Raw genomic sequence first — 18,992 nt, forward strand, 5'->3', positions numbered from 1 at the left:
CAATACGGGAGTTTGTTCTCTCCTAAGCCATACTTATCCTCTCACATTGTTCGAGGACTTTCCACCTCATGTGGATGTATGCTTAGTTGTCACACTTATCTCCTAGCATCTTCTAGCTTATTCTAGGAGATTCTTCGAGCTCTTTATATTTGAGCTCCCTCATTGTATTTCACATCACTTCTTGCATATTGTAAATACATATTTTCTTGTGTTGCAATATTTTGTGGTCTCTCATGTCCGTTTAGGGTTTTTCCCTAGCTCTACACTTTTCCTTCATTGGCTTCCCTTTGACAGGTTTTCACATGTAGGTGATCTTGGGTGTCTTCAAAGTTGGATTTCATCAACTCCAACATGGTATCAGAGCAGAAAAAAAGTTGATAGAAAAGATAGGACAACATAAAATAAAAGAAACTATGCTAGGAAAATGATCCTCGGGCCTAAAACACTCAAGATATCCACCATAGAGAAAAAATGCCAAAAATATGATAGAAAGAGCATGGGCTAGAAACTAAGGAAAAGGACTACATTTCTGAAAAGATGACAGAACCAGCTTTTCAAAAATATAATGTTTTTAAAAAAATGACATGGGATGCAAAAGATATGCAAGCTAGAGTCAAAAACACAACTTTAAACTTTAACTACAAAAATAGGCAATAAAAATGCATCAAAACCTAAAAGTACCTACACCAATGTCTCCATCTCAGAACCAGCTTTTCGACACTTCTTTTGGATCGGAAAAATACTTTTGTATGTTCAAGTTATGGCCAAAAAAATGAAGGTAGGTCAAAAATGACCCTATAGAGGTTCAAGGGGCACATGATGCAGTGCTAACATCATACTGATGTTAGCATTTCACTGTGCTAGATTTGGCTACTTGAAGGTTTTCACCACAAAAAGGGAAGGCCATGTGGATGCCATGTGGCAAGTGAATGACTTGGCAGGTGACATGGCACCCATGCCATGTGTCACCCCCACAGCTACTGACTACACTATCAAACCTACTAACTAGGCACAAACTGTACCAACTATACACGTTGACTGGGCGAAGCTGTGGGTAGGAAAAGAACCTCTGGCTAAGCGAAAAAAATTTGACAGAGCGGAGTTAAGGGTGGCACTAGGGTGGCTCACCGGTGGAGGCTGATTCCTTCCTTGGCTTCCCTTTGACTGGTTTTCGTATATAGGTGATCTTGGGCATCTTTAGAGTTGGATTTCATCAACTTCAACATGGTATTAGAGCCTCCCTTCTACTGCTTCATTGAAGGTTTTTTGAAGTTGTGATTTGAAGTCACAAACCTTAGTTTGTTTGTGCATTTTTCTTCAAATCAAGGGTAGAGAAATTTTTTAGAGCACATTTAGCCCAAATGGACATTGCCATTAGATCTGTAAGGTCGTTTACAGTTAGACTTCATATAAAACTTTCCATTTTTGGTGACAGGGTGTTCAAGAAAAAAGTTTTGGCCTCTTGGTTGCTGCCGTATGGACTGTATGGAATTTCGGAGCAAAAATTTTTTTTTAAAAAAAAAAATTGCAGCACTGCCATGTGGCCACCGATGTGCCACTGTGGAGTTGTTGTTTCATTGTCGCCTATCATCTCACCCCGTCTGCATTAAGGGGGGGTTATTCTATTGTTCTAATGCATCCGTGGTTCGATGGTTCGTTAGTGTGAACTATGTATTCAGTGTTTGATCCTATATATAAGGCAATTGAAGTGGCTAGCTACCTATGCATTTTGGTGAGATGGATCATCTACCATATAGACACACTCGATTAATGCCTTCTTCTTCCTTGGAGGTTCTTTAGATCAGTAGTTTTCTTTTTGATGGCAGAATTTTGCAGCTCTTCATGCTTCAGTGATGCTCTTCATGATCACTCTAGCTTGTTTTTGGTTTTGATCATTGTAGCTATCATTTTGAAGCACTTTTATGTATCTCACTGAGATAAAGTGCCACTCTTGCATTTCGGGTTCATGATTGTTGTTTTTGAGTCAATTGTACATGCACTATTTTTATAAAGCACCATAAGGGGGATAGTTGTTTTCTATTTTAGGCATTCTCCCTTTGTCAAGTGAGTGTCCCTTCCATGATATTAGCCCCATGTAGCATCAGTGTGACTGTGTCTTTATAGGTGTTTGTACCTCTTCCTCTCTCATCGTTCTTGGTTTGTCTGGAGGAGACTTTGGTCCACCTTCTCAATTGCCTATCATCTCACCCCATCTACATTAAGGGGGGGTTGTTATGTTGTTCTAATGCTTCTATGGTTCTATGGTTCATTAGTGTGAGCTATGTATTTAGTGGTTGATCTTATATACAAGGCGATTGTAGTGGCTGGCTACCTATGCATTTTGGTGAGATGGATCATCTACCATATAGACACACTCAGTTCGTTCCTTCTTCTTCCATGGAGGTTCTTTAGATTAGTAGTTTTCTTTTTGATGGCAGAGATTTTGCAGCTTCTTCATGTTTTAGTGATGCTCTTCATGATCACTCCTTGTTCCTGTTTTAGGGGACATTCCCCTAGTTGGAGGCTTCTTCAGTTCTTCACTAGGTTCTTACCTCTTTTTAGGGGAGGGTTTTTCCCACATGGTTTTCTCTCTTTCCTCATTTTCAGAGGTTGCATTTCTTTGCATTGTACATGGGTACCTAACATGGCCTCGTTGTCGGGACCCATTATGCATTTCCATTTCTGCATTTCTTAGTTTTTTGAGCTTAAGGCATTTCCCTAAGTTGCACTTAAGGGGGGGTGTTAGAGTAAATAATTAATTATTTATTTATTATTTATTATATTTACATAAGCTTACTTAGGTAAATGCATTTCATTTATTAGTTGTAGTCTAAGAGTTAGTTATAAGTTGTTGACAATACGAGAGTTTGTTCTCTCCTAAGTCATACTTATCCTCTCACATTGTTTTAGGACTTTCCACCTCATGTGGATGTATGCTTAGTTGTCACACTTATCTCCTAGTGTCTTCTAGCTTGTTCTAGGAGATCCCTCAAGCTCTTTATATTCGAGCTCCCTCATTGTATTTCACATCACTTCTTGCATATTGTAAATATATATTTTCTTGTGTTGCAATATCTTGTGGTCTCTCATGTTCATTTAAGGTTTTTCCCTAGCTCCATGCTCTTCCTTCCTTGGCTTCCTTTTGACAAGTTTTTGCATGCAGGTGATCTTGGGCATCTTTGGAGTTGGGTTTCATCAACTCTAACATATTCATCCCATAATTAAGAAGCTCCAAGGATGTGGGCTAGTTGAGGTAGTTGGTTTCCCAGTGGCAGTCCAAGCTTCAGAATTAATCTACGAATACATAAATCATTACAACTTAGACACCAAGTAGATTATATTGCCAAATGATATGGTAATGATTTCCATTGATAGAAAAATAGTGGAAAATTATCTACAAATTCCAGCACAAGAGGAGTTTTCAGATTTGACAATTGGTGGAGCTATCTTTGAGTTTTCTGTGAAGAAAATGGTTTGGAGAGAGGAGATTATACAATCATCATTTCAAAATCCACGAAGCACCAAAAGTAAGGTCCCTAAAACTCTTTTTGGTACTAATCTCAAACTCGAGATTGCAGACATCTTGGTTCTCTTGCATAGATTGAAAGGTCAGGTAGAAGCTTTAAATTTTGTTGAGCAATATTTCTTTTTGGAACAAGTCATCTACTTAGAAACCCAATATATTGATTGGGCTCACGAGGTAAGCGAGAACCTATCCGATGCTCTTAGTGCCACAAAATTCTACAACACCTTCTATATGTTCTCTTTTCTAATTTATATGTTAGCTTCTCTACACTTATGGCCGAGCCTCCTGAGGGTAGAAAATTTCCCCGATGATGTGAAGTCTTATGAATTCTAACCATGTTTGCAACTAGAAAATAGTTATGCAGAATATATAAGAGTTAATGCTGCATTTAAAATGAGAATTTGTAGGGAGCTCCAAGGATGCCCTGGGAGGAGATTCAGTCTAGAAGCAATGGCAGCTATGAGTCAATTTGGAAGCTTTTTCATCCAATTCTCATCTTTTTCATATTTGCGTCTTGTAGCTTTTGATGGGTTCCCCTTGAAGCTACCAAGGTATCCAAGCAATATGTTTGTGTTGATCAAGATCGTGAGGTAAGTAATCCAAGTGAATGTGCTAAGCATGATTCTGAAGAAGAAAGGTTACAAGTTTTTAATGAAGGTGGGAGCTTTCAGCTGTGACTCTTGTTCTAATGCAAAGAACATGTTAAAAGTGTTTGAAATGAAGTATCAATTGTAGATGTATGAGGTCTTGAGACCTATATTTGAGCTGAACAAATATGCAAGAGATGTTCTCTAGATTGGTAGTGTGATCAAACATGTCACCACTATTGAAGACTAATGGGTCAATTGCAAGAATGAGTTTGAGAGCTATTACCATGCTTTCACCAGGCTCATAGTAGATCAAGTGAAAATATATAAAATCAACCTTGATGTTGAAGGAATTGAAGATGATGGGTAGAATATGTATAGTAATACATAGTTAACAAAGTTAAGAAATACTTCTATCAATTTAGAGCCTTATCAAGATGCTAGGGATGATCTAGATGTTATGATGGCCCAAATTGTTAAAAGGACTAGAAAGTGGGTTGAGTGGACTATAGAAAGAAGAAGCCAAAGTAAAATCACCCCCACTCAAGCTTTTTCAGTGTTTGCCCCTACTTCCTCACAAGTCGACACATTTGGTGTGACCTTGGCCATAACTCAAGGACTAGCTCAACCAGTGGGTGGAGGTGACCAATCTCCAGATAAAAATATTCCTTTGACTAAGACTTGTCAAGATGGCTCCCCTCCAGTTATTGATGCCTAGCCAAAAGTTGAGAAGAAACTAGATGAGCTAAAAGATAGTACTGCTACTCTGGTTCCTTTACCTACTAGTAGTCTAGTCCCATCTACAAGCCCTACACTTCTCCTTCCAAACAGTCCTCATGTGCAAGTAGTGGACTTAGGTGATGGAGGAAATAATGATACTAAGTCCACTGAGTCAAATGAAGTAGCCAAGAAGACTACAGAGATAGAGAAAGGCCAAGAGCCCTCAAAGCTTGTCTCTCAAGCTCAAAAGAATCCTTTCTCTTTGACCACTAAAACAATCACTACTGTCAAAAGGAAAATGTTTAGCATAGATTCTCTTGGGATGACCTCAAAAGTAATAGGCATAGATTCATGGTTAGAAGACGCTTTGGATAGGAAGAGAAAGAGGAAGGACGATGGTGCTCCCAACAAGGATACATTATCCCTTGCTATTCATTCTAGATCTGCATTGACTAAAGCGAAGAAATAGAAGTTCTTGTTTATCCTTAAGCAGGATCCTAAAACAAGGCATTTGATAATGGAGATAGCCAAACCTAAAAAGGAAGGATTGAGGATATGACTATAGGGGATTTCACCATGCATTTAGTAGATCTCAGGGAAGCTAGACATGATAACAAAGTTGGCTTATGGAAGTCCATGAATGAGGTGATCGAAGGAAAACTAGAAAGCCTTAAGTTGTCAAAGGTTTGGATGAAAGCAGAGATACAAGAATTGAATGGGTATATTAGACAGTTGGTCACTCCATTGGCAAGCATCTCTCAAATACCCATGACTAGAAACCCCACTACTATAGATGTCCAGGTACTTATATCTCAACTTCAAGAAGATAAGCATTTTGGGAAAATCAGTAGAGAATGAAGTGAGAAGATCAAGGCAGAGGGACTCTCTATTGTAGACTAGATTGTTAATGCTATTTTAAGATTGGAAATAGAGAACTTAGTATATCATCAAATAAGGCCACCTTGGCTATAGAAAAGGTCAAGAATGATGATTATATCTCTTTGTTGAAAATGATCATCCACATGAAAGTGAAGGATGTCGTTGAAGTGAAGATTTTACTCAAAGGAGATGAGCCCCTACTTGAGTGGTTCTAGAGTATGCAATTCAAATCTAAAATGATTATGGTGGTAGAAGAAGGACTTAAAGAAACTAAAGCTAAAGCAAAGAAGGAACATGATAGAGACAATGAACTGCTAAAAGGATTACATATTGATTCATAGTCTAGTGGACAAGGAAAGGCAATAATCAAAGTAATTGTCATGCAGGAAAACTCTACAAACTTCATAAATGAGCTTATAGGAATAACTTCTAGTCATCGGGACATAATTTCTAAGCTTCAAAATCTTAGTGGATGTGTGCACATGACCATGGAAGAACTACAAGACTAGTTGGGCACCATCAGAGATCTAGCCTAGGAGCATTCTAAGTGGCTTTTGAGGTACACAAATGTGCGTGTCTATAAGCATGAAGAGTTGATTTCAATCATTGTTGCCACCAAAGCCTATAGGGAAAAAGTAGAAAAGGGGAAGAAGGCGAAGTGATTCATATTCTACCCTTTCCATTTTTGTTATGTAATCATTGTATTAGACGAACTGGCTCTTTTCCATTTATCATTTTTGAGGAGATGAACTAATTAAACTTCCATTGTAATAGTCATCTTAGAATACTATATGTATGATAATGAAAGATTAATAAAAGGTTGGAAAATTTTTGGTGTAAAGTACTTGAGGTTATAGAGTTAATGGAATGGTATTTTTGTATCAATCATTTTCTATTCCATTTGTAATAATTGTTATTTGCTTGTTGTTTCTCTTTGTCTTGATTTGAAATGAGGAATAAATAGAGTTTTATTACCCTTGTTTTAATATAGTGAGTTGAATATGATATGAATTGTCACTTTAAGCTCAAAGAGATCCTTTAGATGTTTTCATTCAATATAACCTTTCTTTGCAATTTATTTCCTAGATAGATCAATCAGTCTTAGTGCATATTAACTATGAATTCATAAGATATGCAAGTTCATAGATTTAACTAATCCTCAAAATTTTACTTCTTGTCTAAGTTGAATCCCTGATAGGATTGGCTTAGTTTACCTCTCCTATTCTATGGTTAAGAAAATACCCTATTTATATTTGGGAATAAATAAAATTCAATTTAGATTTCACAATAGGGAGTTGTACCTAACAATTTAGAGGAAAGTAAGTCTTTAAGAAGCTACTTTCCAAACAGTTGTAATCAGAATTTGTTCACAAATTAGGGCACTTGTGAGTCAAAAATGGAAAGAACAAACCTATTTATCAACAAATTTTTGGTGACTCTGCTAGGAGATGAATAGCCACTTGACTAATAGATCTTATAACATGAGGGAAAATGATACTACCTCATTAGGATATTGTCCTAGTGCTCCAACATAACCTTGGTTTCCAAGATGACCAAGAAGACATAATTTCATCCCTGAATACATTTTTTTGGAGAAATAGAAGGAACATTGAATGTTACAAGAACACTAGCCAAGTATTGGAAGAAGAAGAATCTAGAGTGGAAGCATTAAAAATAGTTGTTTAGAGGAGAGACATCTAAAGGGTAGATAGATAGTTTAGATGTGAAGATCAAAGAAAAAATTAACCTAGCACCCTAGAACAAACAAGGTTCTTCAGAAGTACCAGAGAACATGATGGGCAAGACCCTATTTTTGAGAAACTCACAAAACTTGGTTTTCCCATCCTAGATATTCCTAAGTGAAAAGGTGAAAAGAAAAGCCAAAGTAGACCACCTTCACCCATTAGAAATCAAAGCTCTTCACATACTACCTACTAGGTATTGGCCTTGCACAAAGTTACTGCTCCCCCAATTGCCAATTTTCCACCATACCTTGCTAGAACAATTATGGATGCTCCTTGAGCTGTAGCAACATGTCCATTAGCACCAACAACCTATCATCCACTCCCAGCTGGTTCAAGGAAGAATTTTCCTAAATTTGCAGGCAATGGAAAGGTTACCACAAATGAACATATTAAAGCCTTTTTTTTAGCTACTCACATCTTAGGGGTTGCACATGAAGATGTTACTATAAGATTATTTGTAGAGACCTTGACAGAAAGTGCAGTAGACTAGTTTTATCATTTGGATGATGATGCAATCACCAATTGGGACACAATGAGAACAACCTTTGAAACAAGATTCAAAACTATAGAAGATGAACATGTCGTGTTAACACAGTTGAAATCCATTAAAAAACAACCCACCATGAGTATGAGGGATTTCATTGTGACTTTCAATAAGATCACTAGTAGGATTCCCACTACTGATAGACCCACTGCTAGTAATATGAAAAGATTCTTCATAAGTGTAATGCCCCAAGATATCAATTATGACTTAAGAAGGGCACATCCCACAAATTTGGTAGATGCAAAAAAGAAGGAAGTTGAATTTGAAGATGACTTGATTTCCACGAGAAATTTGAAATGAGAACTTCAAAATAAGGAAGTTCCAATAATACCATATCATCTGATGAAATGATTCAAAAGCTATCAAATGTGTTGGTAGCATTAAAGAGACAATTACCTAGGTTTAATCAACCTTACCAAAAAAACTATCAAAATCCACCAAGAAGGAATAACGATGGGAAATTTATGCAAGATTCACAACCAAGGTTGGCAATTGAGGCTATGCCAAAGAAAGGAAACATGTGTGTGTGTTGAGATCATAGAGTCACTAAATAAGGAATGATTTGAGATCTGAGAAAGAACTTCTAGAAAGAATAATTAAACCAAGTGAAGCTATAAGATACTTTGAAGAACTAATGAGATCACCAAGATTGTATAGTGATACTTTTGGTATAGGACATATCAAGCACTCTTCATCTATTGAGGAAGGAGAGTTATCCAAGAGTAGAAAGAAAAGGAATGTAAAACCAAAAGGAAAAACTACATGTCATAATTGTGGCAAAGTAGGACACAGAAAAAATTTATAGAAGCAAAAATGGTATGCAAAATGCTAAACCTAAATTTACATGGAATTATTTTAATTACAAGAAACAAGGACATCAATTACATGAGTGCAGGTTAAAGACAAGTGATATACCTACTACACCTAGATTTGAAGGACATTGTCATATCTATTATAAATATGGACATAGAGCTCAAGAATGCAGATCTAAAGTAAAATCCAACTAGACATCTAAGAAGAAAACAAACATACCTAAGCAAGGAAACTCTTACAATTGGGATTGCAACACAAATATTAATAATTATTATTGTGGAGAGTATGGAAAATTCTAGAAAATTGCATTAAGACACATTTCAGAGGTAACTAGAAGAAATGTTTGAATAGAAATCTAGTTTGTTTTAGTTGTCTCAAGGTTGGACATGGTAGTAAGAATTGTAGGACCTGAGCACTAGCACCAAACAATGAACATAGTAAAGGAAAAGGCCGAAAGGTTGAGATAAATCCAACCTAGAAAACGATAATAGAAGTTAGAGGTAGTGGATCAAGTGAAGCAAAGATGACCCAATCTAATGGATCAGGTGATCACACCACATCTAACTAAGCAAAGAAGGTATGTAAAGATTTGTACACTTGAATGCTATATTACACACCAATTCTTAATAAGAAATGTGATTAAAATTCCATATCAACATGAATCAAGATGAACTAGGATAGACCTGAGAGAAGAATTGGGAAATGGAATCAATTACACTATCAAGTGTCGAGCATTAGCAATATTGTCTATATTGACCAAAAATTGCAATATAGACCAAAATCTTACATCAATTGAACTAATGTGTTGGTCAAACTAAATGATATTTATTAAGCTAAGTAATAACCATTGAGTATTTGAATGGAAAGAAGCATGAACACATTTTTCATGTGAAGTCTAAGACATTTATTATAGTGGAAAAAGAGAAAAATGATCTTGGTTTAGAGGTACTTGTTACAAATGTGGTGAAGAAGGACATAGGGCCTTTGAATGTACTAACTCTAGAAAGAAGATTGGAGGTAATAGAAGAAATAATTTAGCTTGTGAAGAATTTATTGAAACACCTAATGGGCTTGAAAATAGTGAGAGCCTGATGTTAAGAAGGATTTTGTGGAATGAAGAAGATGATGAGGAACCTATTTTGAGAAGAAGTTTGTTCAAAACTAGATGTAAGATTGCTGGAAAATGTTGCAAAGTAATCATTGATAGTGGAAATTTAGATAATTTGGCATGTGAAGAGCTAGTTAAAAAATTACAATTGTAGAGATTGAGACATCCTAAGCCTTACCATGTTGCTTGGATCTAAAAGGAGCATAACTTACTTGTAAGTGAATAATGCCTTATCATTTTTAAAATTAGGAATTATCATGATGAAGTCTTGTGTGATATTATGCCTATGGATAGTTGTCATATTCTTTTGGATAGACCTTGGCAATATGATAAAGATTTGCATGATGGTAGATTGAATCAGTATACTATTTGGGTGGAAGGAAAGAAACAAGTATTGTTGCCTTTGGTGGAAGATTTTGATGAAATTCAGGGTACCACTATCAAAGTATGTTTGGTAGAGGGTAAAAATTTTGCAAAGGAAATGAATGAACAAAATGTTTTTTATGCTTTGATTCCTAGAAAGACTAAGAAATAAGATCAATTAGAACATGCACCTGAGATTAAACCTTTGTTGATTGAATTTCATGAAATCATTTATGATAATGTACCTAATGGTTTTCCTCCTATGAGAAGTATAAGTCATTGTATGGATTTGATACCTGGAGCTAGTATTCCTAATAAAGCACCACACAGATTGACACATGATGAAAAGATTGAGCTGAATAGACAAGTGCAAGAACTATAGGAGAAAGGTCTAATTAGAGAAAGTTTAAGTCCTTATGCAATACCTATTGTGTTAGTACCTAAGAAGAATGGAGAATGGAGAATGTGCACTAATTCTAGAGATATAAACAAGGTAATAGTGAAGCACAAATTTCCATTGCCTAGGATGGATGACATAATGGATAGTTTGAGTGGAGCAAAGTATTTTACATAGATTGATTTGAAAGTGGTTATCATGAGATTCAAATAAGAGAAGGAGATGAATGGAAAGGTCATTTTGAGACAACTAAAGGATTGAATGAATTTTTGGTTATTCCCTTTGGTTTGACTAATGCACCTCGTACTCTCATGAGGCTGATGAATGAGCTTTTGATGAAACTTTTGAGTAAATTTGTGATTTTATATCTTGATGACATTTTGATACTCAGTAAGAGTGTGTTGAGAATATCAAACAAGTATTTCAGAAACTGAAGGAAGAAAAGTTGTTGATTAATTTGAAGAAATGTTCATTCATGAAGGAAGAAATTGTATACCTTGGTTTTTTAATTTCAGCTGATGGATTGACGATGGACCCTCAAAAGGTGAGAGATATTCTTGGTTGTCCTACACCAAAGAATGTTGGAGAGATAAGATCATTTCATGGATTGGCAAGTTTTTATAGGAAGTTTATTAGAAATTTCAGTTATATTTGTAATGCTATGACTGAAACTATGAGAGGATATAAAAAGGATTTCAAATGGACATGTGGAGCACAAATAAGTTTTGAAACATTGAAACAAAAGATTGTAGAATTACCTACAATTGCTTTGTCTTCTTTTAGTAATTTTTTTGAGTTGAATGTGATGCTAGTGGAAGTGCAATTGAAGCTATTTTGAGTCAAGAAGGAAGATTTGTAGCTTTATTTAGTGAGAAGTTCAATGATGCTAAGAGAAAATATTTAGTTTATGATTAGGAATTCTACACTATTGTTCAGGCTTTGAAGAAATGGAGACATTATTTGATGCCTAAAGATTTTTTGTTGTATACTGACCATAAAGCTTTATAGTATTTAGGAAGTTAGCATAAGTTGAATCAAAGACATATGAAGTGGGTTGAGTTTTTGTAATTTTTTCCTATTCATTGAAGCATAAAAGTAGAAAATTGAATAAAAATTTTGATGCCTTGAGCTAAAGAAGATATTTGTTGATAGAGATGAGAGTTGAGGTACTTGGTTTTGATAATTTGAAGCATTTATATGAGATCGATCTTGATTTTGTAGAACTTTGGAAAGCTTGTAAATAAAAAAATAGAGAGTACTAAATGGGATAATTATTTCATTCAAGAAGACATGTTGTTTAAAGGAATTCAGTTATGTATACCTAGATGGTCTATGAGAGAAAACATAATGAAGGAGAAAGATAGTGGTGGAATTGTTGAACATTTTGGGATTGATAAGATAGTAAAACTAATTTTAGAGAGATACTTTTGGCCATAGATTTATAAGGATGTGCAGATAATGGTAAGAAGTTGTAAAATTTGTCAAAAAGAAAAATTGAACTAGTCAGAATTTGGGATTGTATTCACCTTTTCCTGTACCTAATAAGCCTTGGGAAGATATGACATGGACTTTGTTCTTGGTTTACCTAGAACTTAGAGGGGTAATGATTCTACGTTTGTTGTGGTTGACAAATTTTCAAAGATGGCTCATTTCATACCTTGTAAGAAAACATCTGGTGCATTACATGTAGCTAAGTTATTCTTCAAAGAAGTGGTAAGATTGTGTGGTTTTCCTAAATCTATTGTTTTAGATAGAGATATTAATTTTACTAGTTATTTTTGGAAGACACTTTGGAAGAAGTTGAATATAGAGTTGAACTTTAGTTCTACATTTCACCCTAAAAAAGATGGACAAACTAAAGTTGTAAACAAAAGTTCAAAGATAAGCCTTCTAATTTGGATTTAGTTTTGGCACAAGTAGATATTTAATATAATAATTATGTGAATAGAAGTACTAAGAGGACACCATTTTAGATTTTTATTGGATTTCAGCCTAAGGGAACTATAGAGATAAGATATTTTCTTACTGAGACAAGAAGAAGTGTTAAAGTTGAGGATTTTGTAGTTTATATGAGATCTTTGCATGATAAAGTAAAAAGAAATTTGGAGGACGGTAATCAAAAATATAAACAACAACCAAATAAGAGGAAGAGACATAAATATTTTGAAGTTGGAGATGAGGTGATGATTCATTTGAAGAAGAATAGATTTCCAATTGGTACCTATAGTAAGCTAAAAATGAAGAAATTTGGACCTTGTAAGATTCTGAAGAAGTTTGATAGTGGAAATGCTTATGAAGTGGAATTACCAAAGGATATGGATATTTCACCTATATTCAACATTGTAGATATCTTTGAGTACTATGAACGTAATGATGAGATGCAAGACAACCTAGATTATCCTACGAAGAAGAAAGACAACATTGAGAGGATCTTAAATAGCAGAATAAGTGAGAGTACCAAAGGAAAAGACTACATGGAATACCTAGTTCAATGGAAAGACAAGCCAATTAAAGGTAGTTCTTGGATTACACAAACTAAGTTGGATATTTATGATTCAAGTAAAAATATGGGTAGTGTATGATTTGGACATCAGCTCTTTATTAACCCTAGGTGTTTGATACAAGAGAATATTTTGTCTTGGAGCAATCTTGCATCAACCAAAAATATTTTATTTACAAGTCTATTGTTTGTGAAGTGGCCTTGTTGCTGGAGTGATACTTTATATTTTATGCATGCTTCTTGTGGTTCATGTAACTAATTATTATTAATGATAGAGAGGTTTCATTTTTTAGGGATTAAATGGGGCCCATATTAATATCTTCAATTAAATTCACAAGTCCTAATTCATCATGAGTTAGGAGATATGGCCATTTTCCTTGTGTATCAATTTTTTGCCAATTTTCACATCTGATTTATATGCACGACTTTCGTGATGCATAGAAAATTTTCCTTAATCAATCATCCTTTTCACACTTAGGGTCTTGAAGAGTACCTAAATTAATATCTTTAGTTCAAATCCCAAGTCCTAACTCAATCAGAGTTAGGAGATATTATCATTTTTCGCAGGCATCAATTTTCGGGCAGTTTTCACAAAACATGTGAAGTTTCTTGTCTTGTGTAGTTTTGTATGATGAAATGGGATCATGTTAAGTTAGGTACATGTTCTTGGGTCATGTGTGGACCTAAATTTAACTTTTTATTGAGTTTTGTTTCTATTTTCTATAGTTTTGGTTTACTCTTCCAAGGTGGACCTATAATGTAATTAAATGCTTGACTAGCCGACTTGTGGTTTAGCTGGCTATATAAGGAGCTTTGGTTGATGTAGAAAATCATTATGGTAGATGATGTGGAAGATAGATCATGAGAACATCCTATTTAAGAAGGAAAGATGCAAGATTAGACTTGATTTCATAATTCTTTGTATATGGCTGCAACCTGGAAAGCCTCACAACCATGCATGTTTGGATTTCTTTTATGAAAGTTAATTGATTTTATCAACATGGTTGCATGCAATGTGGTCTCTTTTTCTTTGTTGTTTATTTAATTTGTATGTTTCTTCCATGTGCATCTCTAAGTAGGGGATGTTCGTAGGTTTAAGTTGGACTTATTCCTCTTGAATCTTCCCGTGCTTGCATCAAGTAAAATGGAATGTTAACAATAACCTAACAATGAAGCAAACCTTGACTCTAATAATGATTATATATTAAAATTTATATAATTTCTTTCATGTGTGTTTGAGAGAGAGAGAGAGAGAGAGAGAGAGAGAGAGAGAGAGAGAGAGAGAGAGAGAGAGAGAGAGGGTGATGATAAAAGGGAGGGAGAGGGAGGGAAGAGGGGATAAACATAATAGAGAGAAAGGTTGTTGGACAAAGAGAGGGAGAGAGAGAAGGGGATAGGGTTATAGATAGATGGAACAAAAAAAGTAGGAAATATAGGGAAGGAGAGGGGGAAGAGAGACATGAAGAGGGGAGAGATATAGGAGGTAATAAAAAGAGGGGTGAGAGAGAGAGAGAGAGAGAGAGAGAGAGAGAGATTTTAATAGTAAACTCTAAATCTCCAATCATTTAATTTATCCTAAAATTCACTATAACCTAAGCTTTAATCATATCTTAATATGAGCCCTAAAAAAAAAACTATAATCGAAATACTATCTCTAACCCTAACCTTAACCATATTTCTATCCCTACTCCTAACCTTAATCATAATTGAGGGGTAGTTGGAGAGAGAGAGAGAGAGAGAGAGAGAGAGAGAGAGAGAGAGAGAGAGAGAGAGAGAGAGAGAGGAACCAAAATTTTAATAGTAAACTCTAAATCTCTAATCGTAAAATTTATCCTAACACCACTATAACCTAAGCTTTAGTCATATCTTAATATGAACCCAAAACAAAATAAACTATAATATAAACACTAGCCCTAACCCTAACCCTAATTCTAGTTCTATCCCTATCCCTAACCTTAATCATAATTCTAATACTAATTATAACTATCATTCTAACCATACCCCAAAGTGTAATATTAACAACAATGATGTAAACTATAACTCTAATAATGATCCCAATACAATATAATTATATATTAAAATTTATATAATGTCTTCCATGTGTCATGACTGCTACTAGCTTTACATAGACAAACACACACACACATGCCACACACACATATATACATACATATATACATACATGCATACACACACACACACACACACACGTGTGTGTGTGTGTGTGTGTGTGTGTGTGTGTGTGTAAGTATATATATATATATACAAGATATCCTTCTCAAGACACCTATTTTCATAAATTTTCAGGGTTTGTGTCTATGTTCGGGTTGATGAAAATAGGAAACTATGTTAAATATATGATGCATTGAGAATGGTTGAAATAGATTATGTTTGAAAAATATGAAATCAAAATTGTAAGTTATTTTTGCAAACCATGTTCCTTTTTGGTTGAATACCTAGATTTATAAGACATGGACCCTAACAATAATATCGAATGTAGCCTAATAGTTCCCCTAACATAGACCTTAATTGTAACAATACCACTAACCTTAACCATAATAGAAACAATGTCCCTAACATTAACCTAAACCTTAATTGTAACAATAACACTAACATAATAGAAACATGAACCTTAATTGTAATAAGAGTAGTAACCCTAACATAGTTCTTAAATATAACCTAGCAATTCCCTTAAAATTAATCTTAACTATAATTTAATAACATTAACCTTAACCATAATGAGAACACTAAGCCTAATAACAACCTAAAAATTAACAATATGATTAACCTTAACTATAATAGTAGTAGGACCCTAACACTAACCCAACCATTATCTCAATACTAATTATAAATGTAATCCAACCCAAACATTATAGTAAAAGTAACCCTTATGCCATTTAATTTCAAAAATAAAAATATTAAATATCTTTCATGTTGCACTATGTGATGGCTCTCAGTGAGCTGGAATTTATTTTTGGGTAGTAAGAGCCTAGGGCTAGACATAGAGGGGTTATTATCATTTTGAGAAAAATTGCAACAACTATTTGATTATTATATTATCGATAGTTTTCAATTAGATATGGATTAATTTACTAAACACCAATTCAATGATAGTAATATTAGTTTGTTCATAATAATATAAGAAAATATTTATTAATAATTTATAAGATTTTCCATCCAAAGTGCTTAATGCTATCTTATTCTTGCTAGCAAAACTTTGATTTTGATTTTTAAATTATTTGATACTTAGAAATAACTAGCCTTAGTGAAAAACCTCCTACGTGTGTTCTGAAAAAAATAATGTAACACCTCATATTCCTAAAAATGTAATCATTTCCTCATTTAAAAAATGTACAATTGCCTAAATATTTAATCATTTCCTCATTAAAAAAAAAGTACAATTTCCTAAATATTTAGTCCTTTCCTCATTAAAAAAATGTACAATTTATTTAATTGTTAAACAGAGGGCCAATACATTATGTTTAAGAATAAAACATATGGTTCACATTATATTTTTACCATTGCAAATGATAAAGAGCTCTTATAGACTATAAAAGAAGAGAAGGGGAGTGCTATAAATTATTGATATTGTAGAGTTTGCCGAGAGAGGGGCACTCCAAACAATTTTGGAGGGCTCCTATCGTGTTGTGGGTTATTTTCTTGACACATCATTTGTAAGACAAGATCTGTGTTGGCATGAGAAGAGTTGTTGGGGTGAAGAAATACAAGTATTTTTTTGCATAGGTTTTGTAGGCGAACTATCTCTGACGAGAGCACTATGTTCTTCTCTCTTAGCTTCTCATTCTCCTCTGCAAGTGATTCCATTGGGGCATCTGGTGGCTCTTGTTGAATGCTCATGCTTGTCCCTTGGCTTCTAAGAGGCAACTTCCTTCTTTGGATGTGGCAAAGAAGATGTTGATGCCCCTTCATGAATAATTCATTTCCAAATTCATACCTCCCTCTAGCGATTTTTCTAAATCCCTACAAACCCAACAAGTTATTGAAATAGATTCATACTAAACTTTGTCAATCATTAAAAAAAATTGAATAATTTAAATTCATACAAAACTTTGCCAATCATAAAAAAACCTTGAATAACGTCATATCCATTAAAAAAAAAATCAGCAAGAAATCTGGTATATATGTTTTTAGATCAAAAGATTTAAAAGAAACTTTATCTTTAGTTTTTGTAAAAGATTTTGGATCCCTTCAAAACTTGTTTTTACATTAATCTAAACAAAGCACATCATTATCAATCAATACACTCAGATTCAACCTTCATCAACTTATATATTCATATTCACAATTGAAACTAAAATAACCCCATCTCTTTGAGCTTTTGTATTATCCTTTTCAAAACTTAGTTGGGATAAATCACGAGGCTCTTGATACTTACAGCATGAAACAAAGACAGTACACCATGTATATAAATTGCAGAAAACTTGCCTTTCCTTTGTTAAGCAAGCGGAAAGTACGTATAAAAACAAGGGGAAAAATAAAGAGAGAGAAGGGCTTTGTGAAGACTTACATAAGTATTAAGCTGTCTAACAAAGCTGGAGAAGTTATTGTGATTGAAGTAGTGTGGGAGGAGAAACGTGGACAAGTCTTTGGGTTTCCATACAACAAAAGTGTTGTTGTGCTCTCCCCATGAGATGATGTTATCAGAAGATGGGTCATCAACCAAACGGTAAGTTTTAACAAGGAAAGGAGCTGCTACTAACCTTCCATCACCCATCTTTCACTTCTACAATCTCATGCAAGGAAAATCTCATATTTGGGCTTTTATAGTTATAAACTGTGATCCTACTAATTTCCATGGAAGCTTCTATCCATGCTGTAGAAGATCCTATACGCTTTCTCCATCTGGTTGGTGTGGATTTCAAGCTCACCAATAAAACGTACACTCTACTATGGAAACCTAATCAACGCATGCAAAATTTCCATCTAGAATTGCCTAAATTTGTGCAAGTTACCTGTCATAAGCATTGTATTTGATGGTGTAGATGCACTCCAGGCTCCATGGAGCTTGAATCTGCAACTTTCACGTTTGGAAGTTCATCTCAAGACACTTTTGTCAAAAGGGTAGTGATTGACTTATTGTTCTGCCCCTCATGTCAACTTTCATGTGGGCTTGTCTATTACCAAGTGGGGTTTTAGAGGGATATATCGCTGTAATTATGCTTCTCTTTGTATTTTGTTTGATGCTTGGGAGTTCCTTCGATAGTCAACTCCTAGATGGGTTTAGATGTGGGAGATTTCTTCTAATATGGAGATTAGATGCACAATTTTGGGTTTAGATGTGGGAGTTTTCTTCTAATATGGGGATTAGATGCACAATTTCAAATGTCAAATGTTAGAATATGAAAGAGAACTAATAATCTTCTTAGGTCAAGATTAGTTGGGCAATGGAGGATTATTTTATATCAAAGAAAACAAAGGGTTCAAGATAATCACTAAAATCTTGGTGTTTGAAAAAGTTGAAATATGCATCCCATTCTCCTATGGGTTGAAAAATGAGGGGCCATCCTAAGTGGTTTCTCCTTCAACCTCAGAATAGTTATTAGAGTGTGGAATCATTTAATTAATCTGTCATTTTAGGGTATGGAATCATTTAATTTATTTGTCCTTGTTTGGGAATTACTCAATTTATTTTTATTTTTAAATATCTTTCTATTTTGATAAATGCAGTTATATTATTTACTTATTTTATTTTATTTTATGTTCTATAAATTGTTTGTTATACATCAATAATCATTTTTATAGTTGTTAGTTCAAATGTTATGAAGTAAAATGTTATCTTGATGAAACAT

The 18,992-nt window shown here is 34.4% G+C and overlaps 1 protein-coding gene across 1 annotated transcript; it reads right to left on the minus strand.

The window, feature by feature from the left end:
• Window positions 1–16,610: 16,610 nt before the first annotated feature.
• On the minus strand, window positions 16,611–17,944 carry LOC149535158 (heat stress transcription factor B-4-like). Its single transcript, XM_089806904.1, has 2 exons — window positions 17,711–17,944; window positions 16,611–17,163 (listed from the first exon to the last, which is right to left on the minus strand). The coding sequence occupies exons 1-2, from the start codon at window positions 17,915–17,917 to the stop codon at window positions 16,762–16,764; spliced, it is 609 nt and encodes a 202-aa protein (XP_089663030.1). The 5' UTR covers window positions 17,918–17,944; the 3' UTR covers window positions 16,611–16,761.
• Window positions 17,945–18,992: the final 1,048 nt, after the last annotated feature.

The sequence above is a fragment of the Cupressus sempervirens genome, chromosome 10 (genome assembly GCF_028749045.1).
Source record: "Cupressus sempervirens isolate cs-2001-9-10 chromosome 10, ASM2874904v1, whole genome shotgun sequence".
NCBI classification, from domain to species: Eukaryota; Viridiplantae; Streptophyta; class Pinopsida; order Cupressales; family Cupressaceae; genus Cupressus; species Cupressus sempervirens.

Coding starts and splice junctions, on each gene's coding strand:
- LOC149535158 (XM_089806904.1), bottom strand. CDS start 17,917: ATGGGTGATGGAAGGTTAGTAGCAGCTCCTTTCCTTGTTAAAACTTAC. Junction 17,164..17,710: donor TTAGACAGCTTAATACTTAT/GTAAGTCTTCAC, acceptor TTGGGTTTGTAG/GGATTTAGAAAAATCGCTAG.